The sequence below is a fragment of the Actinia tenebrosa genome, unplaced genomic scaffold, assembly GCF_029948245.1.
Source record: "Actinia tenebrosa isolate PJP-AT-01 unplaced genomic scaffold, QUT_ActTen_1.0 PGA_scaffold12__29_contigs__length_12842862, whole genome shotgun sequence".
In the NCBI taxonomy this organism is placed as follows: Eukaryota; Metazoa; Cnidaria; class Anthozoa; order Actiniaria; family Actiniidae; genus Actinia; species Actinia tenebrosa.
The window spans coordinates 4,916,961-4,936,077 of NW_028292572.1; the positions used below are offsets into that span (position 1 = coordinate 4,916,961).

The 19,117-nt window shown below is 37.1% G+C and overlaps 1 protein-coding gene and 1 pseudogene across 2 annotated transcripts; both read left to right on the forward strand.

The window, feature by feature from the left end:
• The first annotated feature begins 4,055 nt into the window (after positions 1 to 4,055).
• LOC148912062 (uncharacterized) lies at positions 4,056 to 8,506 on the forward strand (annotated as a pseudogene). Its single transcript, XR_016119383.1, has 3 exons — positions 4,056 to 4,157; positions 4,969 to 7,240; positions 7,623 to 8,506. The product of XR_016119383.1 is annotated as an uncharacterized LOC148912062 (transcript).
• Positions 8,507 to 11,029: 2,523 nt separating this feature from the next.
• Positions 11,030 to 18,628, forward strand: LOC116307402 (uncharacterized). The gene is made up of 9 exons (XM_089027936.1): positions 11,030 to 11,111; positions 11,842 to 11,976; positions 12,272 to 12,328; positions 12,753 to 12,836; positions 13,692 to 13,829; positions 14,474 to 15,804; positions 16,174 to 16,663; positions 17,085 to 17,219; positions 17,666 to 18,628. The coding sequence occupies exons 1-9, from the start codon at positions 11,051 to 11,053 to the stop codon at positions 18,121 to 18,123; spliced, it is 2,889 nt and encodes a 962-aa protein (XP_088884062.1). The 5' UTR covers positions 11,030 to 11,050; the 3' UTR covers positions 18,124 to 18,628.
• Positions 18,629 to 19,117: the final 489 nt, after the last annotated feature.

Consider the following 19,117-nt stretch of genomic DNA (forward strand, 5'->3'; position numbering starts at 1 on the left):
CGGAAAGTCAAACCGCTGTTAAATGTTTACTGAGAGAAAACAAAAAGAAATCTTTCACCATATTTTCTTCTTTTTCTGTTTCGTTTTATTCATTTCTTGTATAAATTTATAATTTTTAGCCGAGCTTCCGAGATATTTTTTAAGGTTAACAAAAGCAAAGTACGGAAAAGAGTAGCTAAAGCAATTGAAAATTGAATTAGTGAAGAAGCAATTCAATAAAAGTAAGAATAAAAACGGTTTGTATTGGAGAATACTTATTAGAACTCCCCAACGCCAGAAGATTAAGACATGGACGTGTTAGAGAGGGAAGCAGATGTCCGAGAGAAGTGTTAAAAAGCTTCTTTTCTTTCAAACTTTTAATGCAGCTCTTTTCCCTATTCAAGACAACAAGCTGCAGGTTGAGTCATTGTTAGTTAAGTTCATAATTTGGACGAAAGAAACCAGACGTTTTGCTTTCAATCTTAATTTCGACTTTTCTCTAAATAACAAGCGGCCTAGGACAGCTTAATTATCGATTAAGATAAGTGTAGACTAAAAACGGTAAATATTTGCGAAATTAGCAGGGGGTACTCTGGTTTCAAATCATAAAAATCTTTATTCTCGACGTTATACCGGCGACTGGCTGTCAAAAGCAGATGTTATAAATTCGCATACGTGAAAACTATATCGAGGAAGTTGTTCAGTAATTTCATTTTTACAAGTTCAAAGAAAGCTTTGTTTAATTCAAACCGTCTACCAGTAGTAGTCTTTGTTCCATCCTAACTGCCCCAGACGGGCTTTATTTCCTTGCAAGTACTTGTTCAGTCCTGCTAGCTTCCTCTTCACTTCTTTAGCTATTGTCTGCGTAGTTTATCCTCTTAATTGTCGAGCAATATAAGATAACAATGATTTGTTATGCGAAGTTCACTACATTATATATGTTCTTTGATTCGGCTTTTAATGACATCACCGGCAGTAAAGTACGCCATCTCAATCAAATGAGGGCTTCTTTTGTGTGTGTGTGATAAATAAGAGTCGAAATAACTTTTTCACTTTCGAAAGATAAAAGTTTTAAACAAAAAAATAAAAAAGGAGAGACGTAAAAAAAATGAAAGTAAATTTAATTTGCTAAGGAATAAAATTATGAACACACGTCTTTGTTTAACCAATATCTTTAGCTTTTGATTGCCATATCTTTATTCATTCGACGACGCCATTAACTTAATGAATTTAAGTTAAATTATTTCCAAAATTTACTTGTCTGAAGGCTAAGAATTGCATTATCGGTAATACTCCTGATTGAACTAACGATAAACAAATATTATGTTAATTGAATAGTGAGATAACGTAAAATAATATTTTAAATCGTTTAAAAAATCATTTGTCCTAAATAATGATTATTGATGCAGATGATATATTTAGGTTATGGAACTTTAATGGGACCCTGTATTTGGTACGTATGTGCATAATGAATAAATGAAATACTAAATGCATTACTGAATGACATGGAAACCTTCTACTTGAGCTGTCTCGTAATGGTTCCCTCTCCAGAAATTTGCAAGGAAATTCGTGACGATCTCAATAGATCACGTAGTATCCTTTAAACTGACCTAAAAAGGAATGTTCTTTATTATAATGTAGGGGTTTATAAGAACAAAGAAACGTTATAAAATATCTAGAATGTGTATAACATTCTTGAATGAGTTCACCTGACTTTAAATTTGCTTTCGTGGTTTTCTATCCGATCCCCGTTTCTTGAATCCGCGTCAAAGAAAGCGCGGGAAAAATACAATCCAGATTGAGTGATACATCAATGTCAATAACGCCATCTAAATGTAAAGAAAATGGTCTTTTAACACTATTCTCATGTACATCTTAAAATACGGTTATATAACCATAATAAATATATGATTAAGCGACACGGCAATTTCTTTCGTATAGGTCTTACTAGCAACACGATAAAAGTACCACAGTTTAAGATAACGTGTAACGGATAAATGAAATAAAGCAATTGTAAAACTTTGGGATTTTAACTGATGAAAGTGATTCAAGATATCGTAGAATTACCATCGTACATTTAGCGGCATTTTGAAATTTCGAGAATCGTGGGCTTTGTTTGATGGAAGAATTTGCGTGTTCAAAATGGGATTTTATCTTCGTCAATCGCCTGTTTGTTTGCAATTACCAAACATATGAAAAGACCTTTCTTGATTAAGAGAAATTGTGTTAACTTGTTGATATTATGAGTAGACGCGGCGTATTTAGAAGTATAGTTTAAGCGATTTTCGTGTTCCATCTTATTTGGGCTTGCATAAACATTTCTTGATTAAGAAGAATTGTGAACTCGTTAATGTTATTAATAGGCGTGTCTAGAAGTTTAGTTTAAGCGATTCTCGAGTTCTCTTGTTATTTGGGCTTGCATAAATATTTCTTGATTAAGAAGAATTGTGACTAATATTATCAGTAGGCGTGTCTAGAAGTTTAGTTTAGCGATTCTCGAATTTTCTCGTAATTTGTGATTGGAATTTTTTATTGTCATAATGATCATGATCTTGTCTGCAATTACTTGAAAGTTATGATAAAATATTTCTTGATTTAGAAGGATTGTTAACTTAGTGACGTTATTAGTAGGCGTGTCTAGAATTTTAGTATGGAGTTCTCGTAATTTAAGCTGGCATTTTCAGGATTTTATATTTGTCTTAATCAAACTTGTTTGCAATTATGAAACTTAAAGCTAAAATCTTTCTTGATTAAGATTAACAAGTTATTATTAGCAGGCGTGTCTAGAAGTTTATTTTAAGCGAGGACGGAGTTCTCTCGTTGTACGAGCTTGTATTTTATGGATTTTATGTTTAAAATAATTAGTCTTTTCTGTAAATATATGTAACTTACTATATACAATATTTCTCCGATAAAGAAAGATTGAACGCTGACGACTTGTTAATGATAAGTAGGAGAATGTCTAGAAGTTAAGCCAGAATGGAGTTCTCTGCATGGTTATTTTAGCTTGTATTATATGAATTATATTTTTATAATAATCATAAACTTTTCTGCGATTTTTAAAACTTACTAAATAAAAAATTTTTTGATTAAGAAGAATTGAGCATTGGCTTGTTAATCTTATTACTAAGCTGTTACATGTAGTAGGCGTATCTAAGAGTTTAGATTGCTGAAGCGAGGATGGATTTCTTTTGATATGTGAGCTTGAATTTTCAGAATTATATTTTTATAATCTACAATTATGTGAAAGTTACTAGTTAAAATATCTCTTGATTAAGAAGAATGTGACACTGACTTGTTAATATTATTAGTCTCGAGTTTTATTGTTATTGGGTCTCGTATTTTATGGTTTTAGGGATTTTATTTTATCCTAAGTACTTTGCCATGAATTGTGTGCAATAATTAAAAAAACTATTAATTATGAACAAAGAATTGTTAATTTATTATTATTATTATTATTATCATTATTATTATTATTATTATTACGTTAAAATTAATTTGATAACTTTCAAATATATATATATATATACTATCAAAATTTTGATCTTTTGATCTTGTAATCTTCACATGTCTAAAAAAAATTACATTTGAAAGTTATCATCTTTTGTACTATTGCGATCTTTTTAAAGCGACCTCATTAGATTTCAAATTTATTCACTTGCCGAAAGTGATGTGACTCATCTGAAGATTTCGCTTCGTAGTTATAACGAAATAGGAGAAGATCACTCAGTTTTGAGTCACACTGTTTCCTTGGCGTTTTTGTGTTTCTTGATACCAGTTCCCCTACCACCGTAAGCTGCTTGAGAAAAGGACAGTTAAACCACAACTACATTAGAAGATGGCAATTATAGTGTTGGTCATTGTGCTAACGGGAAATCCTTTGTAAGAGGTCAACCAAAGATTTTATTGTTTGGGCTTCCTGTGTTGTTTAGTTCCAGTTCTATACCTCTCTTAAGACTGCTCAATGACACTGAAACACCACCAGTAACTCTAAAGTTCATCAACCATTTACCTACTATTTCACCTGTGAGTCTTACATTATTGATTGAAATTTGACCTCAGTCCAATTTTTTTTTTTCGTTTCCAAAATAAGAATGTAACTATTCTTACTTGATAAAAGGAAAAAAAAGCATATATTTAACCAGCAATAGTCTGATATGATATGAAGGCTTTCTTTGGTAAGTAATATATCTTCAATATTTCTTGCTTAGTGGTATTTAAACTATTAAGTTTAATTCCTTGTTGGAGCATTAGACGAGTTTAAAGACTAATCAAAGTCCGCTGAAATACGATGCTTTTCAAATTGGATCTCACAATCCAAGTTTTTTTCAGTTTTGTTTTTTTCTCAACTTGTATTCAAATTTATTTTTTTCGTTTGACATACCAATATTCCTGGCACTTTGATCCTGAGGCGGGGAAAATTCTCATAAATATAAACATAGTTTACCCAGTGGTTGTCCCAAGACAAAATGCAGATTTGTTTAGGTAACGTGAAACAAAATAGAATTCTGAATAGAATTAGATTAATTGTGGGATATTATATTTCATTGTAATTGTTATCAAAACTGTGTAGGCACTAGTTTTCGGGAATAGCTCACTCTAGATATTAGATTTTTACCTCATTTCTACCACGGAAGCCAAACATCTGACATAAATATTAGCTTCCGTCGTCAGGTATTAAACAAAATGTTGGAATATCGAAAAATCCTTCGCTTATTTTTTGTCACATGACGTGGATAAGTAAAGTGAGAAAAGTTCTGAAATACGAGTTTCCAAATTAAAAAATCACAAGTTTTCTATCAAAAAATGTAATTTCTTTAAAAAAATTAAAGACATATTTACAAATTCAATTTTAAGAATTCCTCCAAATTACATTTGTTTTTAATATCTGCCATAATCTGCATAGTTTCCTATCACTCTGATGAATACAATCATATTTTCATGGCCGTATATGCATTCTAATGAAAACTCACTAAAATATTTCCACAGACTCCACGAACAAATGTATGCGCGAAGATTCGTACTTGCCTTCACTATAATTGTCAGTGCCGGATTGGACCTCCTTGTTTGCTCCCACAAATATGTCCAATTTAATAAAAAAGACACACCATCTTGGCGGGGAAAATCAAGGGACGACTAACACGCTTAACAGAAACATTCGTAAGAGCATAGACGGTTACGGGAAAAAGAATTTGGAATGGAATACTCGTAAAGGTTTTAGTGAACATTCAGGAACATTGGGAACATTACACGGAAACGGGCCAGGAAGAAATTTAAGATTTGATCTCAATCATCAACACCACATCCATCATTTACATCTCAACAAATTCGACCACAAAATTGGTCTAGAAGGAAAATTGAACTCTCGGTTCTACAAGCAAAGAAAGCAAGGTTCTGAATTTATAGATAAAGTTGTACAGAAAGATCGTGTTAAATCATTTCGAAGAAATCAATATAGGAAAAAAAGGACGAAGATTACGGAAGAGATTGAAAGAAGGGACAAACTAAAGAATAGTAATGGCAAGCTTTTTCAGGAACTTTTCCCTACATACAAGATGGATAAGCGGTTCATGGTGGTCAGTGGTCCAGGAAGAAATGCCTCGGTGAAGCGTAAACGATTTCATTTTTCGCACGAACTAGTGAACGCCCTCAGATTAGTTTTAGATAAGCGAAATTCCTTCAAGAAAGACGCCTAATATCCTTGATTTGGCGAAGGCACTTCAAAGTCGTGATCAGGAAAGTAATTTGTACAGGAATAACAGTATTACAACAGGGGTGTCTCGTGGCTTGACGCAAAATGGGCAAAGAGTTCGGGTGGTGAGGGTCAAAGATCCTGGATACAACAAATATAAAGACCACCAAAATGAAATCAGATTGCGAAATCCAGCTTACCGTAGCAAGATATTGCAAGAAGGTAGGCATGCCCATTCTGCTTTAGTGAATCCAACAGAGCTTGGGGCGTCTATTCTGAAACTTTTATTTGGCAAAAAGGCACGTTTTGTGACGAAGCCTAAGTACAGGCATCTCGTTGGTGCTGCTCGGCCAAATATGAATTATCTTGAGGGCTATGGTAGCAAGGAGCAGCGAGCTGAGCTTGAAAAAGAAATTGAAAAAGAAAACCAGATGATTATACTGAAAGGAGTAAAAAAGCATGAGCTAGAGAAAACTTTGGCAAAATCGATCAGTAATCTTATCAGTGCTATGAGCAGGGAGAAAGCAGGCAGGCAAGAAAAGGGAAGTAAAGCTGAGCTTAAGACAAGTCGTAAGAATAATTCCGAGACAAACGTGCCAAATGTAGAAGGCAGTAACGGACGAAAGATTTCTTCCACACAAGATCGCATAGGAACAAGAAAATCCTGGGTATTGCTAAAGATGCCAAAGAATAACGAAGAGGTTGTGCAAGACAAAGTGACTAATTTCCATGAAGCCGAAAGAGAGAACGACAATCCATCCAAAGTATCCACACATCAAATAGCTACTCTAGGCAAGAAAAATAATGAGCTATCTGACGTCAAGGTGATTCATCAACATAAACCACATGTGGAGAGCTCATACGATGACATTGCTTCAGACGATGATAGTCGAACTGGTCGGCTTAAGAAACCCTCAGGTCTGGCAAAATATACACACACTGATACTGAGTCAAGAACAGTCCCTCAAATATCATACAATCTAAATGGCATCAAGAGTAACAGAGATGCCCTAAAGCTCTCAGGGGCTGACTCGAATGGTTTGACCTCGACTCTTGGAAAGATACTCAAAGGTATTCAAGAAAGTGTCAAAGAGTTGAAAAATCAACATAAACCAAGGGAGGCTAGTCCTGAGAGTTCTGCAGTAACAAAAATGACATCACCAGCGTCAACGACCTTGCACGAATCAACTACGTCCATAGCCAAAATTCAGGACTTGCTAGTGGCGGTGAATAAGCTCTTGGGCACTAATTCAGGGTCTTCTCAAATGCAAAGCCATTCAGAGATGGCTGGAATCCCTAGCGATCAAGCGACTGTCCAGAATGTACCAACTGTGGATAACAGTGATTCTGAAGCAGCGAGAAGATACGTTAATGACGTAAGAGCTTCCACAAACCCCTTGCAATTGAGACCCTCTATAGGGTATTTCGATGAACCCATTACATCATCTGTTGCTTCCAGGAAAGACATCGGTGAGGACAAGTCGCTTGATAACGTGCTATTCGAGTCTGATGAGCTGGCAACACAAAGGGACAGACAAGAAAGTGTAGATGCTCTTAAGTTAAAAGAAGGTAATGTCCCTACCTATAGTGTTGTTAATATTAAACCAATATTCTTTTGGAAGGAAGTGTATTTACCGTAAACAATGGACCACATTGCTAATAGAATTATTTTAATAGCTCCGGGGGAAAAATAATAAGCACAATACCTATAAGTAGACACCAATTCCAATTGTTTTCTTTTGTTTTACTTCTACTGTTACTCATTAAGTATACAAGGCTTTGTTCACGGTGCAAGTGACAAGAATTTACGAGCAGGAGTTGATTTTCCACTCTCGCAAAGTGGTTTATTGGCCCAGCTATATATGGATGCCTCTAGTATTCATAACTTTTCCCGTGCACTAATTTGTTCTAATTTGATGAAAGAGGTTTACCTATTAATTTGTTTGTTCAGACTTGGAATCATTTGCTGAAAGAGGTCTCAATGCTCACAATAAATACAGAGAGCTCCATCACGCACAAAAACTGAAATGGTCAGACGACCTGGCGACCCAAGCCGAAAAAATGGCCTACGACATGGCAATGAAAGGAACCATTGAAAGATCTGCAGTTGCGTCTGCTCTGGGATACGGCGAGAACGTGGCCAAAATTACTGGAACAACATTCAACAAAGCAGGAGAAGAAGCGGCTAGTTTGTGGTATGCTGAAATAGCTAATTACAGCTTCTCTGACCCTCGTCTTTCACCAGAAACAGATTCTTTTACTCAAGTTGTGTGGAAGGGTACAGCCAAACTTGGGATGGGTTGTGCTAGGGATTTGCAAACCAATGACCTGTACGTGGTCGCACTTTATGACCCAAAAGGAAATGACCCTGTTGGATTAAGGAGCAATGTTCTCAACAAGGGAGGAGTAACTGAAGATGTTTATGCTTCTATATTCAAAAGACACAGACTTCTATAGGAAAAATGGATGCCAGGAGTAAAATAGAAAATAATGAAAATACGATTTGAATTTGAAACTAATCGGCATCTTTACCAACGCAATCCTATCATAATAAGAACTGAGTAATATCGGGAATGGGGTTGCCCCCTATCGCCTAGGTAAAGAGTGTTTCCGTACAGAATTGACATTTTGCTGCGTTTTTATGATTGCAATAATTTATCTCAAAGGTGGCATTGAACAAATACCAAAGAACTTGTAGGCAAGTTGTTATGGCAACTGAGCCTTCGGAAAAACGTGAGAAAAGACATTTTATTTTTAATAACATTTGATTTATTATATGTGAATATCAGTGTAAATATATATTTATATCTAAGTTTACTAACTGTTAATCAATAGTCAGAGGTCTTGATAATGGAATAAAAGCCCTTAAAAAGAGTTAGGTTTATTCATACTTAGTCTTGTGACATTTTCTTGGATCTTCATCTGAATTCTCCTGGATGAGACTGGAATAGCCTTATTTGCTACAACTGGAAATTGAATATGTAATCAAGAGTCCACTGCAGTATTTTATTAAGTTAAATGGGTATCCCAACTCCGACAAAGGAAATTTATCTATGTTTAAAAAAAAACGTTTGGTGATCCTTGGAATAGTCACGCTTTTACCTGGGGAGTATTCACAATACTTTGCTAACACTCGAAATACCCTTTGCCAACTGTGCATATCATTAATCTTTTTATTCTTACATACCAACTAACTAACTAACTAACAGGGTTTCAATTGTAAAAAAGGCTGCTAATATAATCGTTAATGCACGAAAGCAAGGCTAAGCGCTGACAATGCTGGACATCGCAAATCAATATCAAAGTAAGGCAAAGCATCTATACGCACTATCCAGCAGTGTCAGCACATAGCCATAGCCATGCTTTCGTGCATATCGAATTTCCCGATGGTAATTTGTTCTCAAGCAAAAAAAGCGTTTGAAAAGAGGCGTGTGAAGAGGCGTATGAAAAACAAGAAATATATAATTGCAGGTAAACTACACTTCCAAGATATGTTTCGCTTGTCAAGCACGACGGTTTCCGTACGAGGCTACGTGCTATATTAAATTAATTATTATTTTTTCCTGTCGCAAATCACAGAGCATTAAGCAAGTAGCCTCACAATGAAACCTTTGTGCGTGACAAGGAAGTGGGCTATTAATAACAGTCTTGACAATATTCACACTTTGCCGTTATCATCTTCATTAATGTTCCCTATCCACTGTTGCAGCAGGTTGGGTGCCTGCATCATTTCCAACATGAGGGAGAATCGTGTTTTATCCTGAATTTTCCTTCGCAATTGTATTTTATTTAGGATGAGTAAGATTTGGAATCATGGGATATCCTTGTCTTGAAGCACCTCGTTCTCCTCTGCGCTCTAAACGTTACGCCTCCCGCATTATTCTAATAATCCGTCAGAACCAAACTTGCTAAATCTTGGAGGACACTGTACTTGAAGCTTGAAGTATAATTTTCAATTGCCTCACCGAGGAAAGAGGAATGAATTGAATCCATTGTGTAGGTACGCCAGTATCCGGTATTCGTAGAGCCTCGATTGTGAGCAGTATTTTTTTTAATTGGTTGATGGAGTCGCCCTATCTATCTTTCTAACTTGATGGCAGTCCTTCAGGCTTGCCCTTTGTCACTTTCCAAAACGAACACTTTTCGTATTTGATTCATGTTGAAGAGGATTGAAGAAGACTTGTAGCAACACGAATTCCATGGCAACGACACCCTGGGTAGTGGAGCATAGATGATTACCAAGCCTTGTGAACCGTAAGCGTTCAACACAGAGAAAAAGAAGGGGATTAGGTCATCGCGATGAATCGGAAACCAAGAACCTAATTAATCATTCATCTGATGAACAGCGAAAAAAACTCCATCTTAAAACGACAATAATATGGAGTAGAAGAACTCTAGAAAAACAACCATAAATTGTGCTATTTTAATCGTGGACCACTTCTTGACATGGTAAGCATGACGCATATAATGGTATCGTTTGTAAAAGACATCTATAACTAGTTCTGTTATAAGCAAAAGCAATGTATATGAACCAAGCTTAAAGGAGAGAATGTCTAACCTTTACACAAGGATAGATCTCTCATCAGTTGCCTCTTGATTTTTGGGAAAAAACGAATGGCAATTAAGTTTTGTTTTTCGAATTGCCGGGTTTGAAGTTTTCTTAAAGTTGTAGAAAATAACGTTAAGAATAAACATATGGATGGTGTAGAAGACTGCCAATTCTTGGAGTACTTATAGAGAGTCATTGCTGTCTGACGCGGTGTTTACTGAGATTAATCAAAACACTGCTCCGAGATATATTGGTGAATGAGAAGTCAAATTTTTCTACGATGATCCGATTCAAAGGCGAGTTTTATTATGAAGGATTGACAGATGTGACTCGTAAACATGTTTGAAAATATGTTTGCAAGAAATTTATAAGCAGAAAGGACCTGAAAGATTCCGGAAAGATTTCCCACAGGATCTCAAACAACTTTTTTTATACTTTTTTAACTTTGAAAATGTAACTTAAAACAGCTGTCAGCCTTAACTATAAGGAAAAAGTGTTTATTTATTTTTATTTGATTTATTTATTTTGACTTGGCAATTGCAATCAAAATACTTACCGTAGCGGACATGTTAGTTTGCCAAACAAAAGTTCTCGTTCGCTTTATCCAAAATGGCCGCCGCCATATCTTTGAATTTATTTATCGTATATAAATATTATTGCATTCTACTAGATGATGTGTTAAAAAATGATGTTTTATTGAGCAGCTCACATTTTCATTTGAATGTTTTTTTTGGTATTCCATTAAGATGTGCCTTTTCACAGGAATCCCCACCATTTTCCCGCGAACAACAGCGAAGTCCGTTAGATGAAGAATAATAACGATACACAACATGAGACTGAAAAACAGACGTCTTGTTTTGATTTTTACAATTCTGTGCCTCTGGACTCATGGTAAGACTATCATTATGCCATCTTTGTTGACTTCCATTAGTCAATAAGAAACGTAGTCGCTAAGTAGCATAGACCAAATTCAAAACTCGCACCGATGTGTAAGTTGTGAACAAAGGAATCTGGCGTGATTCGTGACTTTTGAATCACACCAGATTACTTTGAGTCACGCCAGATCCCTTTGTTCACAACGTAAGCCTCACATCGGTGCGAGTTTTGAATTTGGTCTATGTACAGTTTGTCTGTGTAAGTTACTTGTATACATGTAAAGGATCATCCTTATCTTTAGAGAGAGTACCACAGTAGTTAACTGACAAATAACCTGGAATTAGTAGAAACAGTTACTGATATTTTCTTTATTTTGGTCAATATTATGGTCAGCGCTTGTAAAATTATTAACAGTCAATTGGTAGTTGACTGACAAGCGGGTACCCCATACACACCCTCTTTAGAGACTTGAAGGAAATCAAGCAAATATCGGAAAGTCTTTGGAAATTTATTTGTAAAATTGATGTCGCCTTCAGTACCTTAATTCGTTCTCATACACTCCTATGCGGACGAAGCAAGGAATCGCACTCTTCAATAGCTGTTATTACATTCGATTTGAGGGGAAGATTTGAGGCTATTATTTTTGATAGTAATAAATAAGTAAAAATTTTGAAATGAAAGCGAGGCTAATATAACAGGCCAATAATGCGTCCAATGATATGTTCCATATCTATCACTATAACAGGGAACGCTTCTCACAAGCCGCATAAAGTTAAGAAGAAAGGTGATTACGACAAAACCGTGAGAAAAAACATCCCACGGTCTGCATTAGTTGGCATCAAACCAGAGGAGTTGACAGAAAATCCCGCTTCACTACAAGGTAATTAAGCGTCTGATCATGAGAACACCGACAACGTTGTTCTACCTGTACTTGTCCTATGGATGGTTTTCACAGCCTCTATGTTGGATGTATTTAACAAAAGATTCGCCATAAGTCTCTTTTGTTACACCATCCAACATGGCCGCCGTGTTTTTCGTGATTTCATTCTCTTGATTGAAAGCCAGCATATAGCATATAGTATGTTTCTTGTACCACGTATGGTGGATGATTTTCAAACAAAACGATTTTATTTACATTAATTATGCTTATTATTATCCTTTGCTCTGAAAACAAGATGTCCAGGGTGCTAACAAAGGGTACATGAAAATAGTTGACTTGCCATCAATGGAAGGTGAGATCTAGATTAATGTCATCTACCTTGCAGATAACCTTCATTAGATAAACAGCTAGTTGCGCGGTCCCGAAATTTTGTTTCCATCTTTGTTGTAAAACGAACTTCTATTCAGCGAACTTGCTTCATTAAGCGAACATCCGATGGTCTTCGCTTAGTACAAATACCCCCGTGCCTTTGCATCGAAGCGAGACGAACGATGAACTTGCAATGATAGAGACGTGAATAAATGTCTGAGGTGTTAAAATCATTTCACCGTTCGTCTCGCTTCGATGCAAAGGCACGGCCACCTTTCAAGATGGCGCAGGGAACTGTGAAGGGAAAAAACCTTACACTTTCGTTAGCTTTCTCTTTCTCATATTCTCTCCCTTACATTGCATGTTTGCATCGTGTGCATGTCATATTTTGGGATTGCATGCTGTAGAAAGTCAACGAATGGCCGCGTTTTCGAGTAAAGTATCCAAACTCCCACCAGGAGAAAAGGGTGTCATTAACGACTTCCTCAAAGGTGACGTACCTTGTTGTAGCCAGTAGTGCATGTCTTAATGTAAAGCTTAAAATTAGACGAGAGTTTTATAGCCATACTAATTTGCATCATACCAATATCTTTAAAATCTGACCTCTGACCAGTAAGTACTTAGGTAAGTATGCAGATTGAGCTCATAATGCGAAGCATATTGGAAGAAAACACTAAATAAGCACTAACAATTTCCGAAAAGGCCCTACAGTTTCCGTCACTATATATTAATAATGCTGCATGCATGACGTAACGTTATACACCTTAAATTTTAATTCCATTCCTGTACATAGCTAACTAAGACAACGAGACATAAAAAATATAATTTATAAACATGCTGCCATCATATTTCGACCGTGATTAGAGTATTGACGGTGGTTTCCCGTCAAAAGCCATACATGCATGTTTTATGGCAAAAACGGAATAGACATCTTTCCTATGAGCTATGATATCTCAGCTTCCATGTTAAAGAATTGCATCTTCCTGTCTCAGGATTTGACAGGATTTTCTATTTTTGTAAAATAGCTTAAAATTCCTGTAAACTAATAAAATTAAAAATATATCTGTTTTACCACGCCATTATGTTTTCCCATTTCACACCATATGTCATTCCATAGAGTAGCATGTCTTTGTTTAACGGTTAACAATGAGATGGCACATGAATATGAGTACCACAAAGACAGAAATTCTTATTCTCAAGTGAATGAGTGATCTGAAATGGAAAAAAAAACAACATTACACATAAAGCTAAAAAGATTTATTACATGCGATCTGTAAATCAATTACTCGGTTTTTCTACATACGCATTCGGTTGTAAACCCTTTTATCGAATTCCTGTTTTTGCAGATATGGAAAGGAGTCAAGGAGAGCTCACTCCTTCAGTGATGAGGAAGATGGTTCAACTAGAAGCATATAACCCTGCAATGAATCCTCGTCACAGCCAACGTCTGCAACTCACCAGGGGTCGTGCGCAGAACTTACAAGGTATAGAAGTCGTTTATGTAACCACGTAGCATAAACTGAAGCTGTCGAGCTTTGAGCTATAGGGCGATTAGTTTAAAATATATGTGGCTTCTTCAAATGTTAGGAATACTTTAAACTGGTGATGATATTCTAAGAAGTATTTGAACAGCTTCTTCAGGGTATAGCTTTGGGATATCCTTGCAATAGTCGACCTTGCATCGATATTTTTCGTGTGCAAAGACCATGTGTCATTCCCTAAGTATCTTTTTTTTTTTGTCTATTCCGTCCAAATAGACCCTTGCGTGTGACGTCGATCTGGGGACAAAACAATGAAAAAAAATTACACGAGAAATGTTTTCAAATCTCAAGAGAAAAAAAATTATTGTTTTGACTCCCGGATAGGGAATTAGTACAAGGGGGTCTATAGATAATGTGCATCTCTAAATTTCCAGACAAAAACGCATCACATCCATCCAAGAATGTGTAGCGGACATTGGTCATGTTACCATTTGATGCATGCACATATTCTAGGCTCTTTTAAAATGAAATATCTAAGCCTAAAAAAAATTATATTTTACTTCTGGTTTTGGAATGAATTTTCTTATTACAGGGTTCATATTTGTCATATTTACAATAGAAAAATAGCTCAATAATTTTCTTTCTAGGTTCTCAACGAAGCTTTGGATTTAACCCTGAACCAACGAATGCCATGAAACCTTCAATCCTTCCATTTAAGCTTTCCGGCAGCAGCGCCACCTATTCCAACACAGAGTCCGATATTGGGGAGGAAACCCAATCATACCTCTCCAATCCTCTTCCAGAATATGACTACAAAGAGAGGAAATACAACCTGCCAACAACAGTAGGAAGCGACTTCGGTGAGGGATACCATAATAATGATGAAGAATATAGCAAAAGTTTTGATCAGGATTACGAAGCTGAAAGCAAATCAGATGATATTGAAGGCGATGCGGATAATAAGCCACAGAACACTATTGCTACTTTAGTAGGCAAGAAAGGAGATAATCTCATCAATGAAATTGGAAGGCGTGTTTTGATGAATATTCTAGAAAAACAGAAGCAGAAAAATGATTACGAGAAATTGAATGGGAAAGGTGTTCCAGACTTACTCGGTGCAGCATCTATGAACTCCAAGGAAATCGTTAGTCCATTTACTGGCGGAGATGGAGATTTGAACTCCCTCTTAAGCCCTAAGGACACGAGTTTTGTAAAATCACATGAGCAGATCAATAACGAGAATGCTCTTCTTCAGAACAGAAATAGCGAATCTTTACAAAAAGAAGTGTCTTTAAAACAGTCTGCAGGAGCCGTGGCGCCTGGTTCGTCGAACGTTGCTAAAGCTATAGCTGCCTTGGGCACAAAAGCTTTGGGGAATACAAAATTGATCACCCAAGAGGTTCAAACCCCAATAGAAAAGGAATTGAACGCGAATGTTGATGAACCTGTAACCGCTACTTTACCAGTAGGCAGCGAGGTTGACGTTAGTGGCAAAGTAAACAATGGTGATGGCAGCAAAGGTATCCAACCCACGACAAAAATAACAACATCAGCGACAACAACAACAACAACACCTACTAAGACAATGTCAACAATGAGTAAAATCTTAGCAAATGTGGGTCGGACCGTATCGACCGACAACACCGCTAATTCGAATGATGATGTTGTCATGTTGAAAATATCAGGCCAGGGAAGGCCTGTCAGCTTTAATGCAGATGCCAGTACAGATGGATCAATAGTTTTGAAAATACCTAAGAAATATTCCGAAAAAATAATTCAAATGAACGAAAAAACGACCATGGCAAAAAGCAGCGACTCGAACCAACAAACATCCAAGAGTGCTGCCGCGAATACACATCCGGGAGATTTGATTGGAGATGCAAGCGCCCTTTTGGTGGGAAATACTCGGCTTCAAGATGCGCTACAAAGTGGTAGTTTTGTCATATCAGGAAAGAAAAATCCATTAAAAGATGTGCAGGTAAATAAAAGTCTAAGTTCCGTTATAGAAGTTAACATTATTTAATTAATTTATTGATTAATTTATTCATCCATTCATTCATTCATTTATTCATCGTTCGTTCATTCATTTATTCATTCATTTATTTATTTAGATCAAAGGCGAAATAGCCGTAGTCTCGGGTTTGATTGACAGTAGATTTTGTTAGATCTCTCCCTTGCTTCGAGGGTTTTCTACTAGATTCTCCGGTTTTCCTCCTTCCGCATAACCCCACACGCTAAATTCCAATTTGATCTGTGAGTTAGTCGACCCCGGGTTAGATCAGCCCAGTTTGTTGGCAGGGTATCCATACTGATATTTTGATAATTGTTCGTATTTTTCTATATTAAGGCCATGCATCCAACGAGGAATGTACTGCCTCCAGAAGAAGAAAAAGAAACTGTCACTGGAGAATCAAAAACTTCTGATGAATTATTACAAAGTTTGAATAATTGGAAGCAAAAAGTCAACGCTCTTGAAAGTCGACAAAGCTTGAAGAAAGGGTCAACTGGGCTTCCTGTGCCTCAAGATTCGGGCAGCTTATCAGACATACCGCAGGACATTGCAGAAAGTATCTTCCCCAACGTGGCGGGAAAACCTTTGAATTCTCCCAACATGGAGCAGTTAATGACACTTCTTGCTCATATGGAACAACTTCCTGCAACGCAACTTGGAGCGACTGCATTTGATGGCATGATTCCTACGAACTACGGTTTACGACAAACTGTTGGGAGACAAGGTCACGGTGATTTTTCTTTGAAAAACGTACTCAAGGCTTCGAAGCTGATAGAGGATTCTGGTGTGACAAGAAACAAGGGAACCGGGAAAGATAACAAAAAGGGTCTGTATTTTAAAGAGACTTTAGGTATACTGATTTCAGAAAAGAGTGCAAGGGGGTTATTTGCAGAACCCCCGAATCCTATTCCTGGATCTTCTAGCGTCTTTTGAAAAAAAACTACAAAAATGCCAGAAACCGCTGAAAATAATTAATTGTGAGGAGATATTTTCAGTAAGTCTTCCTACCTTAATAATGACATCAATACCACGAATCAATACCTTTTTTACCACGAATCAATACCTTTTTTACCACGAATCGCTGCGCTCGTGGTTCCACTTGAGTTTGAATCATTTGCTTGCGCCTTCCATGTTCGATAAGAGTACTGACCATAGAAAAGGGACCTCGATTTGCTAAACAGACCATAGTAAAGGGACCTCGATCGATTTGCTAAATTAATTTATATTTTCAAATTTAATCATTGAAGGGAGTGGAAACGAATGGTCTCCATGTACAGTCACGTGTGGGCGTGGTATTCAGGCACGTGCTCGGCCATGCTCTGGATATGACTGCAGCGGCTTCACCACTGAAAGTCGTCCATGCGAAGCTGGACCTTGTCCAGGTAAGTAATAACAATAGTAAACAATCATTTGGCGAATAAGCCTGAAGCGAGATGACGTTTTATCCCCCGACTCAATACCATAATAGTTTTTCAAATTCTTTTATATTAAAATTTTTGATTCCTTAGAGAATACAGGAACAATAGTCATAATTAAAGAACAAAAGCAATGTGAAAAGGATGATGGTCTAGAGACGGGGGTAAAACGTCATCTCGCTTCAGGCTTATTAAAATACATATATCGATTAGGTTTGTTAAATAAGTGAAGAGCTAGGCGTCTGTCTGGAACGGGCCTATTGGACTTTCCGAGATTGCGCGGAAAACTGGGAAGGAATATTCTTTAATGGCGTCCGCTGAAACAGTCCCATGATTCAGTGCGCGTCCTACTCGTTACCTGTTTTCTGCGCAACCGCGAGCAGGCCAATTGACATCATTCTTTGTCGTTTTAGAACACTTGGCCAAAGAAGGCCTTAAAATGCACAATAAATTCCGTAAATGGCACCGCGTCCCCGCCTTAAAGTGGTCGCAATCTTTAGCAAATAAAGCCCAGAAAGTGGCCCAAGACTTGGCCCTGAATAACGACTCGACTTTGGAGTCGGTCGAATTGAATGAACTTCCAGGAGAAAACACAGCAGTAATCGAAAATGACTATACAACTGCTACCGAAACAGCGGTCAAACAGTGGTACGAAGAGGTGAGGAGCTACAGCTTTGCACATCCCTCTTTAACCGAGTCTACCAAACACTTCACTCAAGTGGTTTGGAAAGACACCAAGAAAGTGGGCATAGGATTGGCTAAGTCTAAAAGTAGTAATAAAACATATGTGATTGCACTGTATGACCCACCGGGGAATACGGAGGGAAAGGAACAGGACAATATTAAAACCCCGGACATGGCTCGAATGTAAGGGAATTAACTGTTCAAGGACATCAGGGAAGATACCGGTAGACGTGTTTTGAACCTCGGACAACTAAACGTCTTGAACGGGAACGTCAACGTTGTTTTTAACTAAGATGGGATATCAGTTCAGCAATGTTTACGTCGCGACCTTGGTTCACGACCAAAAAAAAAACAAACAAATAACTCCCGTTTTCAGATTCCCCTTTGCACTATCACGTGGTGGCAGCCATGAAAGGAGGCAGGAACAATTGATTCTGTTTTAATCTGATTCACATTGGAAAGAATTAAATTTCCCAGCAGAAAAAGACTATTGTTGTGCCACCTGTCATTGCTGCGATCACGTGATGGTGCAAAGCCTCTATAGTCTCCTTCACAGTTCCCTGCGCCATTCTGAAAGGTAACCATGAGAGCTTGCAATGATTAAGACATACAGGAAGTGTGTTCCCAATTTGATTTGATTGAATTGATCGTCACTTAAATTACCAACCACAAGATTAGTTTTTATAAACAGTACATCTACTTATAAAGATAAAGAAAATAAAAGAAGAGGAGGTGAGCACTGCATGAAGTTTCAGAATAGCCCTTTTCACAGTTCCCTGCGCCATCTTGAAAGAAAGCCGTGCCACTGCATCGAAGCGAGACGAACGGTGAGACATGTGAATAATTGTCCAAGATGTTTAAAAAGGTCAGATGTACTGTTTATAAAAACTAATCTTGTGGTTGGTAATTTAAGTGACGATCAATTCAATCAAATCAAATTGGGAACACACTTCCTGTATGGCATCAATGCATTGCGCGCAGTAATGAATTTTGCATCGTAGAAGTGAACTGAGCGCAAAGGGAGATCTGTGTAAACGCGGTGGTGGTCAGTGCACTAACACTCCAATATACCCATTGCACCTGACATCAAACGAGCTCAGTTTGGAGTACTAATAACTGAGAATTGGAAACCTATAGTAACTACTGTCCTCTAAATTGAGCTGCATTCCGACGTACTGCAA

What these genes read in the sequence shown, in the direction of transcription:
- LOC116307402 (XM_089027936.1), top strand. Translation starts at nt 11,051, where the DNA reads ATGAGACTGAAAAACAGACGTCTTGTTTTGATTTTTACAATTCTGTGC. An exon ending in AAATCCCGCTTCACTACAAG is followed by an intron (nt 11,977 to 12,271) that starts GTAATTAAGCGT and finishes TCTGAAAACAAG; the next exon opens with ATGTCCAGGGTGCTAACAAA. An exon ending in ATCCATTAAAAGATGTGCAG is followed by an intron (nt 15,805 to 16,173) that starts GTAAATAAAAGT and finishes TTCTATATTAAG; the next exon opens with GCCATGCATCCAACGAGGAA.